The sequence below is a fragment of the Macaca thibetana genome, chromosome 6 (assembly GCF_024542745.1).
Source record: "Macaca thibetana thibetana isolate TM-01 chromosome 6, ASM2454274v1, whole genome shotgun sequence".
Taxonomy (NCBI): Eukaryota; Metazoa; Chordata; class Mammalia; order Primates; family Cercopithecidae; genus Macaca; species Macaca thibetana.
Window position 1 is genome coordinate 12,424,265 of NC_065583.1, and position 15,068 is coordinate 12,439,332.

The window sequence follows — 15,068 nt, forward strand, 5'->3', positions numbered from 1 at the left end:
GCACTTGTAGAAATGTTGGATTAGGTGATTTCTAAGGCTGTATCAGCCCAAACACTCCATGATTCTGTGTATCCTGGTGCTCTGGGCCCCTCATGTATTTCCCACTTGCCTCTTCCTAGGGGATGATTGACTCTGAAGGACCCTTGCCATCTGTTCTAAGGGGCTTCTCCCAGGAAAAATCACACTTGAATGCCTATAAAGCCCTTTAAAGATATAGTCTGGCTCATGAAACCCTCTGAGCAGCTTAAATGGAAAACACAGTCCCCCACTGCGCCCAGAGCACAGATCCAGGCCCAGCCCGAAGGGATTGCAAAACATGCTCTAGCATGCATTTGGGAAAACAAAGAAAACCCTACTCTTTGCTGCTCCAGACAGTCTGAGACGCTTTGTGCCCTTGGTCCCTTGCCCGGTTCTCTCATCTGCCTCAGTTCTGGTACTAAATTGGTTCAAGGTTTGGAGGAGAGCTTCAGAGCAAGGGGGGAAAGGATGTTTAGAGTTCTTAAATGCTGAAGTCACCCTGAGGACCAGAGCATAGACCCTCGCCGGCCACCAGGGGGCGATGACAACAGCATCTGTGCAGAAAGCGGTTCCCAAGAATAACAGCAGTAAATTGCACCTAATGTGTTTATGAATGATGAAGGGACTCGAGTGTGTGTGTGTGTGCGCGCGCGCGTGCGTGTGTTTGAGTGTGCGTGTGTGTGTATTTGAGTGTGCATGTGTGTGTGTGTGTGCGCGCGCGCAACTGGGTGCCCGAAGCTAAGACTGAAAATCTGCAAAGTATAATACAATAAATGTGCAACTCTACTATATATTCACAGGATGTGGTCAAGTAGTTCAAAGTTTCCTTGAAGGAAAATGAGGTAGAAGAAATCAGAATAGCATTCTTATGAAAGAAAAGAGAAGCGCTCTCAGGAGTATAGTTGTCACTGTGTGTGTGTGTGTGCGTGCTTGCGCGCGAGCATGCATGTGCACGTGTGTGTGATTGCGTGTGTGTAAATGGGTGTGTGTAAGCCTGAGTATGTGAAAGTGTGTGAGTGGCTGTGAATATGTAGATACCAGTGTGTGTGTATATATATGCAGGGCTCATTCAGGCCTTCTCAGTGTGAGCGGACCTCAAGGAAATCTGGGCAATACTTCCTGCAGTTCCTGCCCTTTCCTTTCAAACAAACAAACAAAATCATTCCTACGAGTATTTATGGAGCCCCTAACGCACGCGCCCCTCCCCACTGGCATCTGGAAAAGCTCAGACCTAGTCAATTTAAAGCGGACGCTGGAAGAAAGAAGGCGCTGGGGACAGAAGGGATGCCTCATCTGCGAATGACTTTTGCAAAAACACGCTATCTTCTGTGATGCTCCAAACAACCCAGGGAGATGAGGCCAGGCAGGACTGTGGCCCCTGATTTGAGAAAATGAAGGCTCAGAGATGACACGATTGGCCCAGAGTCACCCAGTCAGGAAGCAGAAACACAAGGATGGAAGAAGGCATTGTCAATCCAGGGGTCCGAGTCGCTGCCATCACTACTTTTAGCAGCCCACCAAGCGTTGGGTCTGGGCAAAGCAGGGCAAGTTTCCGGGTAAGGTTTGCCACCAGTGACCTCAACAACATGGACCACCGTGTGTGTGTGTGTGTTTGTGTGTGTGTGTGTGTGTGTGTAGCTGTGGAGTACATTGGTGTCAACCGCAAAATTGCGGATCTTTGCCATGAGTACTAGGTGAAGTAGGGAAGCGGCTTCGTGGGCGACAGTGCCATGGTTTGGCGTCCCTAGCAGCTGTGCGATCTCCAGCAAGTCGCTTCACTTCTCTGAGCTGTTTTCAGATGCCCCCTTGGAAGATCGTGGACTTAAGTAAAGAATATGAGTAGAGTGCTCAGCTCAGTGCAAGAATTAAAAAAAAAAAAAAGTGTCAGGAGCCTTATCCGTCCTTGGCTCCTAACAGTGAATGAGTTTCAGTGTTTCTTTCCCGGGGCCCTGCTGGCCGAGCCCCTTTCCTTCCCTGGTTCCTTCTCTCTCCCTCCTCTACTGCCTCCTCCCTCCAGGCTCTCGGTCGCTCCAGCAAAGTTCCCAACTTAGTCGACATGACGCGCGGCGCAGCCAATGGGAGGCGGAGTTGGCGTTTTTTTTGAGGGGGGGGCGGGAGGGGTGGGCCCCGCGTCTCCGGTGTCTGCCCTGCTCAGTGAATGGAGAGAGCCAGCGCCGGCCAGCTCACCCGGCCGCCCCGTGCCCTAGCCGCCGCCGCCGCGCTCCCCAGCTCAGCCCCAAGCCGGACCTCCCCGGGCGCCACGCCCCACTGCGCTCGCCCCAGGTCCCCAACTGGGCCAGCGGGGCCAGGGGGCGCTCCGCACCTGGGCACTCCCAGCGATGCGCAGCGGGGCAGCGCCGGCCCCGCCGATGGAGCTGCTGCTGCCGCTGCCGCCGCCGCCGCCCGGCGCGCCCCGCTCCGCCCGCGCCCCGTGCGCCTGAGCGCCGAGCTCGCCCCTCCTCCGCGCCAACTCCGCAGCCCGCTCCCCAGGCCGCCCGCGCTCCCCGCGCGACTCCTCGGGCTCCACGCGTCTTGCCCCGCAGAGGCAGCCTCCTCCGGGAGCGGGGCCCTGCACACCATGGCCCCCGGGTGGACAGGGGTCGGGGCTGCAGTGCGCGCCCGCCTAGCGCTGGCCTTGGCGCTGGCGAGCGTCCTGAGTGGGCCCCCAGCCGTCGCCTGCCCCACCAAGTGTACCTGCTCCGCCGCCAGCGTGGACTGCCACGGGCTGGGCCTCCGCGCGGTTCCTCGGGGCATCCCCCGCAACGCTGAGCGCCTGTGAGTACCCCTGCCCCACCCCACGCGGGCCACCCACCTGGGTCCCACCGAGGTGGCCCCAGGCGCCAGATCCCTCCTTTCCTTTCGACCTCCCTGGATGCAGTCTCTATTCCCATCCCTTCCTGGATAGGATCCCTCCCTCTCCGAGCTGGGAGTCTGTAGGCTTGGTCCGATCTGGAAAGAGAGGTCTCCAAACCCCCCGCGATGAGCCAAGAGCAGTGCTTCTCCAGGGGTGAGGGTTCCAGACGCAGGGCCCGCTGACAGCTTCCGAGGAGTAGCTGGCGAGAGGCGAGGGGAGGCAAGAGCACTGCAGCCTCAAGGTCTTAGGGTGAGGGTCAGGGGTCTGCGCTCATTAAAAAGGGGGGCGGGCGAAGGAGAAAGCTATAGGATGATGGGCCGTCAAGGCGCAGAGGCGGGAGAGAGGGCCCGAGACTGTTGACCTGCTTGGAGATCAGAATGGGCCAGCCGCTCTCTGGCTGCCCTTGCAAGGAAAGTTGAGAGTGTGGGTGAAGGTTTAACTTCTGAGGAACCGGACAGATTCAGAGTGGGTGCTCGCAAAACCCGCTCTGCCTGGAAAGCAGTCTGGGAGATGCCAAGTTGCAGCCCCGGGTGAATTTTTTATGGCTCGGTTATAAATGCCTCCCCGAACGAAGGGGCCGGAGAATGGAAATGCTGACAGCTCTTCAAATGAGACCGAGCGTTATAATCTTACAAACCGCACTCAGCCTCGGATCCTGGGCTTGGCAGCGAATGGGGAGGCGCTTGCAGAATGGGGTGGATTGACCCTAGTTTTAACCCCAATTGTGCAACCAAATATTTACTTTTCATATGTCAACGTTTTGGAAACATTTATCATTTTGATCCTCGGACCAGATTCAAAACTTGGACTCCGGGGTGGGCTCCTCTTAGTCCGCAGTTGGGGTGGGGTAAGGGAGTGGGGGAGAAACGCTGGAGTGGGTGGGAGCCTTACTGGGAACCCAGCCGAGAAGTGGGTGAGGGTTTGCTGTAGTGTGGTGGATTCCCTCCGTGTCTTGCTCTCCCTCTTCTCCCCTTCCTCACGTGCCTTAGGGGTAGGCGCCTGGATCTTCCACTCTGCTTTCTTGACTTAAGGCTGGAAGAGAGTAGTGATGACAAGCATTGTCCTAGAGTGTGTTATTCCTGTTAGTCACCTCCTATCACCCCACCTCCTCTTCTCTTCCACTTCTTTGTGCGTCTCTGGGTGGAGACTCAGCAGAACTGTCTTCCTTATTCCTGATGCTCTCTTTTTCCTTTGGCTGAAAACTTTTTTTTTTTTCCTCAAGTGCAATGATTGTTTTGTTGGGTTGAACCACAGAATCCTAAAGGGTGAGAGCCGAATTATTAACAAATGTCGAAAACCAGGCTTGGAAGTATAAAATGACTTGCCCAGGAAAACACAGCAAGTTGATGGCAATAAAGGGGCCAAAATCCAGTTTTTCACACCTTAATTCAGACATTATGTTAGTCCATAGGAGTGCAAAACTTGTTTTAGTGGTATTTTTAGATACCTGCACCTTGTAAACTAAGTTCCCCTCCTTGTCACACCAGTGCTAGCCACATGACTTAGTGAAATAATAACTATAGCTATTGTTTGATAAATGCTTTGCATGCCTTGATTTGTGTACATGTATTATCTCATTGAATCTCTCCAACAGTCCTGTTAGTTACATAGGCAATGCTTATTACTCCATTTTACAGTTAAGTCGTCTTGTCATTTACTCAAGGTCATGCAGCTAGTGAAGTGTTTGAATCCAAGCCTGATTGGTTCCTAAGCCCACAACCCTTATCACTCTGCTGGTCATCCTTGGAACAAGGGTCAGTTTGGACCACAATCTATAAACAGACAGTCCTGGGAGGTTTCTGGCTGGGCTTGGATCTTAGAACAGGCTGCTGTTGCTTCTGCTTCTGGTATACCCTGCAAATGTTCAGCTCACTTTGATGTTAGCTCTGATGCTTGGGGTCTTGAAACTACTTCTTCTCCATCTTCAAAACCGTGCTCCATGTTTGGGAAACCAAGGAGAGTAAGTCCCTTTCCTCCTGGTATGTAGGAAGTTTTCCAGAGCTGCAGGAACAGCACCCATGCCAGCACACCACCCAGTCATCTCCTGTAGGAGATCTGTGCAGCTCAGGGCAACCCATCGACTCTAGAACTGGAGAAACAGGGCAGAGACTGGAGTCCTGGTCGTTCCTATAGGCCCCCTGCTGCAGTCCTTAACAGGCAGTGGGAGAGCAGGAGCTGCTTTGATATCTCTGGTCTCTTCTGCCTCAGTTGTGGTCACTGGTGCCACTTTGGCTAGGGTGCATGGGGGTGCCGCGATGGTATCTCATTCTAGTCTCCTTCCTCCCTGGGAATCGGGGACAGTCTTTAGGAGCAAGCTGGGTCAGGTTCACTTCAGGGTTTCAGGGCAGTCCACCAACAGTTTTTCACCACCAAAGTCCTGCACCACACTCTCTCTCAGCCAACTCAGATGTAACATTTCAATTCTGAAAACTCTTGGGGGATATTTGGCATTTTTATGCTCTGCCAAGGATTTCTTCAGAGAAGAATCACTCATTTATTCCTGCCTTCATTCATTCAACACACATTACGTGAGGCCGGGCGCAGTGACTCATGCCTGTTATCCCAGCACTTTGGGAGGCCGAGGTGAGAGGATCGCTTGAGCCTAGGAGTTTGAGAACAAACATGACTTGAACCTCTACTGCATTCCAGAAACTGTATATAGAATCATTGCATATACAGAAGAAAACCAGCACTTCAATGTAAAGAATGTAAGCAAAAGATAGAAGGAAACTTGCTTTGGTGAGCCTTTTGAACTTCCCAGGGTTCATTTTGCCATAGGGCACGTTTTGTCAGCACTGTCATCAGATGCTCAGGACCTTCCTAAAATCCAGTTTTCTGATCTCAAATGTTTAAATTGTGTTTTAAAACAAAGAAACAGCATTTTCTCCGTTCTCCATTCTTGGTACTCTGCCTCCCAAAAAGCCTTTGATGAAGGGATTTGTGTGTGTGTGTGTGTGTGTGTGTGTGTGTGTGTGTGTGTGTGTGTCTGTGTATATTGCTTCTCTGGATGTTTCTGACTTCTGAAACCTTGTGTTACGACATTAAGGAAAACCTGAGTGGGGATAATGTGCTCAGCATTTGGACTTTGCTTCAGGCCTGGAATGGGGCCTGAATTGTTCATAATTAAGCCAGAATCAGAGTTGGGGGTCCATGTTCCAAGGTATTCCCTATAACGTCAGCACATCAGGCAGAAAAAGAAACTCTCTTTTATAAACTACTGACAATTTTTCCCCCTCCATGAGGAGGTGACACCCACAAGAAAGCTAAATAAATGCAGAGAAGAATTCAGTGTAATTTATTATCCGTGCAGCAAAGATAGAGGACGAGAGGAGAGGAAGTGGATGGCGGTGCCTGAAACCAAACATTTACCATGGAGCACAGAGTAAACAGATGTTGCACTTACCCTTCTGACTACAAAAGGAGCCCACAGATGTAATTCTTCTCCAACCACAATCTCAGCCTGGAAAAAGAGGAGGCAGATGAAAATGAACTCTCATGTGGGGCCACTTCTCCCCATCTTGCCCTCCTGCCTAGAGGCAGGCAGAGGCCCACTTCTCACTGCAGTGAGGGGTGGCCTGAACGGTGGAGTGGGGGCAAGAGTGGACATCTTTGGTTTTTCACTTGGCTCTGGAACATGCTGGAGACTGCTATATTTAAATAAACATTTCCTGTTTGCGAAGGAGAACGGGCGAAAGGCTGAAACGTGAGAATGTGGTAACTTAATTTTCTCCATCACTCCAGATGACGGCTAGCTTTGCCGGTGGTTTGGTCCAATAAAAACTGACACCATGTCATAGGCTTTCCCTCACTTGACCACAGAGGTCCTGAGGTCAAGTGGGAGACTTTCCAAGATGCTCAGTAGCCAAGGCCTGTGTCCTGGTACTTCCAGCCCTCAGGGTCAACTTAGAAGACAGGGACAAGCTAGTGAATCATGGGGTCTCTCTGGGTCAACCACGGTGATGTGACCTTTTAGGGAAACAGTGCCCTTCTGGACAGACTAAGGAGCGGCTGAGTGGACCTGCCTCCAGTGGACCGGTCTAGCCTCCAGGGTGCTGTGCAACTTTGGACAGATTGCATTACCTCTCTGGGCCTCATTTTCGTGAAAGTAGAATTCTTGCATAGTCTTAGTGGTTTTCTTAGGGGTTATAGTCCATTGGGGGACTGTCAGTATCCGCCTCCCTAGTGTCTAGAACAGTGCCTGGCACACAGTAGGTTTTCAGCAAATGTGTATTCAATAAAGGAATACTGAACCTCAAAACTAGAAGTCTTTCTTTAGTTCTTACAAGTGAAGGATGGGCCATTACATATCTGCATTCTGGTGTATAACTAAGGGATCCTTACTGGTAACCTATGTCATGAGTTATTAAGGGTATCTAAAATTTGGATTTTATGAACTAATATTTATTGCCTTACTAGAGTTACCAAGGACTCCTGTTGAGTGATCTGCTCTGGAGTCTGGTTGCCAGGCATTGCTTAGCAACCTTGCAAAACTCCTACTGTGCACATGCCCATGAAAAGAGCTGGAAATCCTGAGCACTTAAACCATAGGGCTTTCTAATCAGGAACTCATCAGCGTCATCCTGAGCGCTCTGTGGGTTTTGATTGCTGCTCTTCTTGTATTAATTGATAAGTTCTGCTTTTGTTGATCATCTGGATTTTCTATTATTTCTGCGTTTTTGCCATTTTGATTGTTATGTTGTTTTCTCTCCGGTATTGTTTGTTGTCACAGAGTTCTGTCTCCCCAGGAAAGTGAGAATGAATAGTGGGTTGCAGCTGTAGGATCTCTCACCTTGGCAATGTGGGCTGCGGCAAGAAGGTTCCCAACCCCTAAGCATTGTGGTTAGGGCAGGCGCTCTGGAGACAGACAACTCTGGGCTTGAATTGCAGCTCTGTTACATCTTGCTGTTGCACTGTGGGCGTGTTACACTATTGTTGACTGCAGTGTGTTTAATTCTTTTGTACCTGTTTCCACACCTGTGATACCAGGACGATAAGTGCACTGTCTTCATGGGGATGCTGTGAATGTAACCTGAGGCAGTCCCTGTAATGCGCTCAGCACGGTTCCTACAACGGTTCCTCCAACAATGAGTGTTGTTCACTCATTGCTGTGATTGTTTACCCTCTGTGATTTTTTAACTGTAAAGTATGTATGATGAATCTTCCCTATTGGGGGGATTAAATGAAATAATATACAGGAAAGTGCTTAACACAGTACAGTCGTGTGCCACATAAAATGACATAGTGGACAACATAGAGGATGGTGGTCTCATAAGGTTAAAATGGAGCTGAAGAATTCCTATCGCCTAGTGATGTCATAGCTTTTGTAACATCATAGTGCCATCACTTTATTTTTAATACAGGTAGTGTCACCTAAGTGTATAATGTTGATAAAGTCTCCAGTAGTGTGCAGTAATGTCCTAGGCCTTCGCATTCACTCAGCACTCACTCACTGACTCACCCAGAGCAACTTCCAGTCCTGTAAACTTTATTCCTGCTAAATGCCCTATGCGGATGTACCATTTTTTATCTTTCCTACCATATTTTGATTGTACCTTTCTATGTTTAGGTATGTTTAGAAACACACATACTCACGATTGGGTCGCAGTGGCTTACAGTGTTCAGTAGAGTAACATGCTATGCAGGTTTGGAGTTTAGGAGCAATAGGCTATCCCATATAGCCTAGGCGTGTAGTAGGCTAGACCCTCTGGGCTTGTGTGAGTGCACTCTATGAGGTTTGCACAATGACGAAATCGCCTAATGATGAGTTTCTTAGAACATATCCCCATCATTAAGTAATGCGTGACTGCACCATAGGAGCCCTCCCTAAACTATTCCTGTTAGTGACCATGGCTATTACTTTTATATCTTCATCTCAGGCCCTGTCCAGCTGGAAGGTTTGAGATGCCCACCCCAAATTTGCTCCAACCCAGAGCCCTGTGGAGGCAAGTTCCTTGCCTGCCTGTGGGCTGTGCCCAATACCCTCTTGGCTGGGCCCCTCCTTTTCTCTCTCTGCTCTTGGTCCTGCCCCTACAGCAAAGCCCAGGTTGGCCTCTGTTCCACAGAAGGGGAATTATGGTGAAAGTGGTTTAGGTCTGCCCCATGGGTGTGTTGCTTTGTGGTATATTTAAATAAGGAATGTGTTTTATTTATTTATTTTTTGGCGGTGGGTTTTCATGGGGAATTTTTAGCCCTGACTTTTTTTTCGATGTTCATTCCTTCTATCTTTCCCTAAATACCTCCTTTTACTGACTTCCCATGTCTGCCTCTATTACTGCTTTTACTTGAGACAGCTGTATTTACTAGCAGGCTCCACCCTCATTATGTAAGGTGGCCTTAACCCTTTTTAGAACTGCTGGAAGGAAAGGAAAAACAAGGGGTGGAGGCGTTCCTAGAGAGCTAGCTCCTCTGGACCACTGCTAATCCCAAGCTGGATGGCTGCAGAGGGTGCCCTGGCACTGTGCTGAGCTCCCTGTGCTCTCCGTTCTTCATTGTTCCCCATCCTTAAATTCAAATCAACCTTGCCAAGGTTGGATGCTCATGAGTCCTCTACCTCTCTGCTTTGCAGGCCTGGACTGTGATCTGTAACTACTGTGACTGCTGGCCTGTTGAGAGGCTAACCTTTCTTCCCCACTCACTGTGGTCTTCATAGTTGTGTTGTCAGTACCATGTTTGATACAGTGAAACCCTGGCCAAAGGGTGCATGATTAGAACCTTCTGTACTGAGTGGACAGAGAAGATGGGAAAATGTGCCACTAGAGCGAGACTCTGGGACCCAAATCCCGGTTCTGTCATCTACTAGCTGGATGGGCCTCAGTCTTCCCATCTGATAAATGAGAATAATAATAATACTCCCTTCAAAGGATGCTGTATTAATCCACATAGGCTGCCTGGAACCAAGAGCTCCCTCTATCAATATTCCTGTTGTTATTATGATCAAAAGTCTTACTGAGTGTAGACCTCCTATCAGAACATGATCAGGATGAAGCTTCATGAAGAAAAATATGGATCATCGGGGTTGGAAGAGGTCCTTCTGTCCAAGCTCCAACCACACAAAGGTTGGTCTTCCATCAGCACAATTTCAGGGAAGGTGGTCAGTTAGCCTCCTTTGCTTGCTGATATCTAGTGATGAGGAGCTCCGTTCTTCCTAAAGCAATTTATTCCATTAAAAAACACAGTCCTAATAAGAAAATGTCCTTTGTGTGGGAGTTGGACTTACCTCTTATTGATTGTCATTACCCAGGGCAAGTATAATCTTTTTTCCAAATGACAAGTTTTTGGAAGTCTTATTGCTGTGGTGTTTCTCACCACCCATTCACCCGAGTCTCCTAACATTTTTACAATTGTCTCAACTGTTCTGTTTGTCATACAGTTTGGGCATAGGCCTTGTCCTCCATGCCTACTTCTCTTCCTCTAGATGGATTCCAATCTTCTCGGACTGCATTAGTTAGAAGGAGACCTTCCACGCCCTCACTGTTTTATTTGACTTCTATCAGCCAGCACATTCAAAAGAACCTTTTCACTTTGGACAGCCACAGCTCTGGGTGGGCTCATTTTGACCAAGCTGCCTGACACCCCCATATCTCCCCAGCCTTCCCTGCTGTTAGTTTGTTGTCCCCCCTTCTAGACTTGTGCAGTTGACTTTTTGGAGTCTTAAGTGCAACACTTTGCATTTATCGTAATTAACTTTTGGCAAATCATTTCATTTCATCAGCTTTTCAGGAGCATTTTCTATTTCGATTTCCTCATCTAGCAATTAACTACTCCTTTCCCCATCTCCCACTATTTATTTCCTCTGCAATTTTAATGAGCTTGCCCTATGGATCCTTATCCAAGTTGTCAATATAATCAGCAGAGTTCTCTGTGCGTTTTTTTCCGAAATCTTTCTACAATCTGGCATTTGGATTACATAAATATATTGCCCCATTCTTTCTGGCTGGGATGGAAAAAAAAATGTTGAGGTCTTCTTGGCTTGTAGCATCTTCTTTCCCTGGGGTCCTGTTGGTTCATATTTTCTCTGGAATAATTTCCCATTAATGCTTAATTCTTCAGCTTGCTAAATTTTCTCTATACTCTTGGTTTCTCATGGAACTTTCCATCATGACTTTAGCTTCATTTTTGTCCTATTAGGCTAGTACCACAAGTCCCACCAGCACAGGATATGACACATGTATGTGTGTGTATGTTGAATGTGTATGTATATATATATTATTCTCTCCTGGTAAAAAGTTTAGCCTGAGGGACTGAGCCTTTCTGCCAATAGCAGAGCTCAGGTAGCTTCAGGTTTTTAAACACAGTGATTTCTCTTAGCATCTTGGGTACCCACTGGCATCGGGCACATTTTCTGGAGTAGTTCTGGGAACAGACATGATGGAGCATGAAGCATAGGGGACCGAGGCCTACAGGGTCCCCAAGCCTCTATAAACAACAACAACAGTCATCACCATAACAATAGCTGGCATTTATTGAGCCATTCTTTGCGCCTGGCACTGCTCTTACACTTTATATGCATGGAGTCATTTCCTATTCGAAGAGTTATGTGAAGTAGGCAGGAGGACTGTCTGCATTTTATAGATGCGACAACTATATGAGAGAGGTGAAATGACATCCCCAGTCAGGAACAGGAGAGGCAGGGTTCATCCAGCCAGGCTGGTCTCAGAGGCTGCACGCCAACCCCTGGTCATGTCATTCCTTCAGAATCTTTCAAGTCAACCTCCTTTTCTGTCTTCCAAACTCCATTCTCAAGTAACAACTAGAAGAAGAACATGATGAGTTCAACTTAAATCAAGGAGCCCCTGTTTGATGCAGAGCATCTAGAGGAATGTCAAGGATGTGATCTGGACACCTGGTGAAACAGAGCCATCATGTCCAGTTTGGGGAAATAGGTGGCCTTTGTATCGGAGCTTGAAGACTAATAGTGTCCCTGTACATAGGAATGGGACCGTGGTACAGTCACGGAAGTTCATGATTAGATGCTCCTGAGCCCAACTTAAAATGATGGCAGCAGCACTTTGGGAAGTTTTATCTCATAGGGATGTTTAGAACAGAATCCAAATCTTAGGAAAAATCTCCATGGTATGTGTCCACTGACTGTTTTTTAAATTTCGGGTTTGAGGGGATACACCCTCCAAGAGTAGTTCTGATGAATCTTGCTGAGTAGTATTTTCCCCCTCAAGCATCTACTCAAATGTTGGCAGGAGTCATCTTCCTTTGCTGTTAGATGCACCACTTGTTTTCTCTTAGTTGGGATCTCTGGGCTCCACCTGCCCTGGCATCAGGTCCTGTTCCAACAGGATGTACATAAGATGGATCCTGGCTGGAGTCGAGTGTGACTGCACTTATCACGGCCATATCACTGCTTGTGTGGGCTCAGACTCCTCTTCTCTTGTCCTAAATGCCAATCTGGTTCCTGACCCATGATTCATTCTGCACTTTGGCAGCAGTGTATCTTGTGGCTCCTGAAAGTCTGCCAGCACACTTAACCACCCACCTTGCCTCCCTCTTCGGTTTTTCTACCTCTTTAGCTCCTGTCTGTTACCAGGTATACCCATCCTTTGCCCTAGCATGTGCCCTAGTGTGTTCCCTAGTGTACGCCCTAGCGCATGCCCTATGTATGCCCTAGTGTGTGCCCTAGCATATGCCCTAGTGTGTGCCATAGCATGTGCCCCAGTGCATGCCCTAACATGTGCCCCAGTGCGTGCCCTAGCATGTGCCCCAGTGTGTGCCCTAGCATGTGCCCCAGTGCGTGCCCTAGCATATGCCCCAGTGTGTGCCCTAGCATATGCCCCAGTGCGTGCCCTAGCGTGTGCGCCAGTGCGTGCCCTAGCGTGTGCCCCAGTGTGTGCCCTAGCGTATGCCCTAGTGTGTGCCATAGCATGTGCCCTAGTGTGTGCCATAGCCTATGCCCCAGTGTGTGCCCCAGCATGTGCCCTAGTGTGTGCCATAGCATGTGCCACAGTGTGTGCCCTAGTATGTGCCCTAGCATATGCCCTAGTGTGTGCCCCAGTGTATGCCCTAGCATGTGCCCCAGTGTATGCCCTAGCGTGTGCCCTAGTGTGTGCCCTAGCATATGCCCTAGTGTGTGCCCTAGCATATGCCCTAGTGTACGTTCTAGCATATGCCCTAGTGTGTGCCCTGGCCTGTGCCCTAGCATGTGTCCTAGTGTATGCCCTAGTGTGTGCCCTAGCATATGCCCTGGTGTATGTTCTAGCATATACCCTAGTATGTGCCCTAGCGTATGCCCTAGCATGTGCCCTAGTGAGTGCCCTAACTCAGGTATGTCTGCATGCTGTGGAGTCCATGATCCTCTTCTAATCGGAGTGTTATGACTTGGCCATGGAATTATGCATGTTTGCATCTCTCCCTGAGCTTTAGCTGCTCCTGGCTCCTGCCTTAATCCTTCTAGCTTGGCTTCTTGCCCTCTACTGCCCGCTATGTAGTTCTCCATAGTCTTGGTATTGAATTTGGACTGTCACCATCAGAACCCCACGTCCTGAAATTGGATTTCATGGCCTGGACCTTCACTGGAGTCTGGAGACTTGCAATGAACTCAGAGCTCTGCCCTGGAAACAACCTCAGACTTCATTTTTATGGCTATTTGAAATCTTTTATCATGTCCAGGGTAGCATGCAAAGGTGCCCCAGGGCTGGACTTTTTAAATGATGAATTACTTAGACATACTCCTGAACTCCCTGTACCCCAAATAGGACAGAGCATTTTGTAATTAAAAAGCACAGCAGTGATGATCTCATTGGAGAGCTGTCCTGCTCAGAAATGTGTTGCAGAAATTTCTGGACTATCTAGTACTTTGCTGACATTCTTTCTTTCTCTCCTCCTCTTCTCTCCCCAGCTCTAGAATATAGGTAGAAAGTGTTCTGAGTATGGGGATTCTAAGTGGAATTAGTGGGAAGCCAATGGGGAGTACAATTTGGATGTAGTAGAAAGACCTAGGCTGAATCCTGGCTTCTGTCACTTTCTAACTGCCCCACCTGTCTGAGTACCTTTGCGGTCTCCATTGTCTCATCTATAACCTTTGGAATGGGGGAAATAACACTCATCTCAGGGGGCTGATGCAAGGTTTAAATGAGATCAGATGTCTCCAAATGCCTTCTAAATTTAGTGCTATGCGAATACCTTAATGAGTCCACCCACAATATCTGAATTGAACCACTAAATCCTATATCTGGAAGATGATCAGGGTATATTTTAGAAGCTTTCATTTACAGATGAAGAAACTCAGGGAGCTCCAAAACCTTGCTCAGAGTCACCCATGTCTTCAAACTCTTGTTCCAGTTTCCTTTTCATTTAACAAGATGCATCTTTTACAAATTAAAATATAACCTCTCACCAGTCATGTCAGCAGCTTAACCAGGTGGAGTTTAGAGCACTGGCTTATTAATAAGTGACAGTGTCTAAGACAGTAGGACCAAATAAGGGAATCCATGAAGGATGGAACCATTTAAAGGGGCCATTTATTGGGTGTCTACCACAAAGAATAAAGCAAGTGAAATGTTCTGATAACTACAACAGCTCAAACTAACTTCAGAGTTAGTCTAGACTGTCTCTCCCTCCAAATGACTGACAAGGCAAAGGCTACCATGCTAGGTTCAGAGCAGGGAGATTTGTGGATTGGGAAAAATGCTAGAACCATGAAGGAGGTAGCACCAAACCCTCAGGAATCAATGATAAAAGCAGTCCCCCTCATCCATTTTAGTGGGTACAAATATATAGAAAGCCTCACACATCATAAAAAAATAGTACAAGTGGAATTAAAAAAAAAAACTCATGGGGAAAATATTAATCTGAGAACAATTGTATCTGAGAAAGCATTCAAGTATGCCTCTGCAGCTAGCTGGCGAACAGCACAAGTTCTGCATTTTATTAGAGTCCTAACTCTGTGTAGAACACTGACCTTATTTGAGAAGCATTTCATAAACACTGACACACAGCACAGCAGCATTTGAGGCCATGAGGAGATACAGGGCCTTCTTTAGGGGGCCAGCTTCCCATCCCCTCCTGGGCTGCAAGGGACCGCTAGGACATCGTTTCCCTGAGGAGGTATTATCTTTATTTTTCTCTCTTAGGTTTAAGTCAGCAGGAGGAATTTTCCTTGGGGAAAATGAGGGAGAGGGATTTGGAATAAAATTTGTGCCTTGGTCAGGTTTGCGTAAGCATGGGGTAGGCGATGGGGAAGACCCTG

The 15,068-nt window shown here is 48.2% G+C and overlaps 1 protein-coding gene across 1 annotated transcript in view; it reads left to right on the forward strand.

Moving 5' to 3' along the window:
- Positions 1-2,187: 2,187 nt before the first annotated feature.
- The window catches only part of SLIT3 (slit guidance ligand 3), a 641,932-nt gene continuing 629,051 nt past the window's right edge, over positions 2,188-15,068 (forward strand). The window contains exon 1 of the mRNA XM_050794632.1: positions 2,188-2,793. Within this exon, the coding sequence (XP_050650589.1) occupies positions 2,597-2,793 (197 nt within the window). The 5' untranslated portion in view covers positions 2,188-2,596. The remainder of the gene's footprint in view (positions 2,794-15,068) is intronic.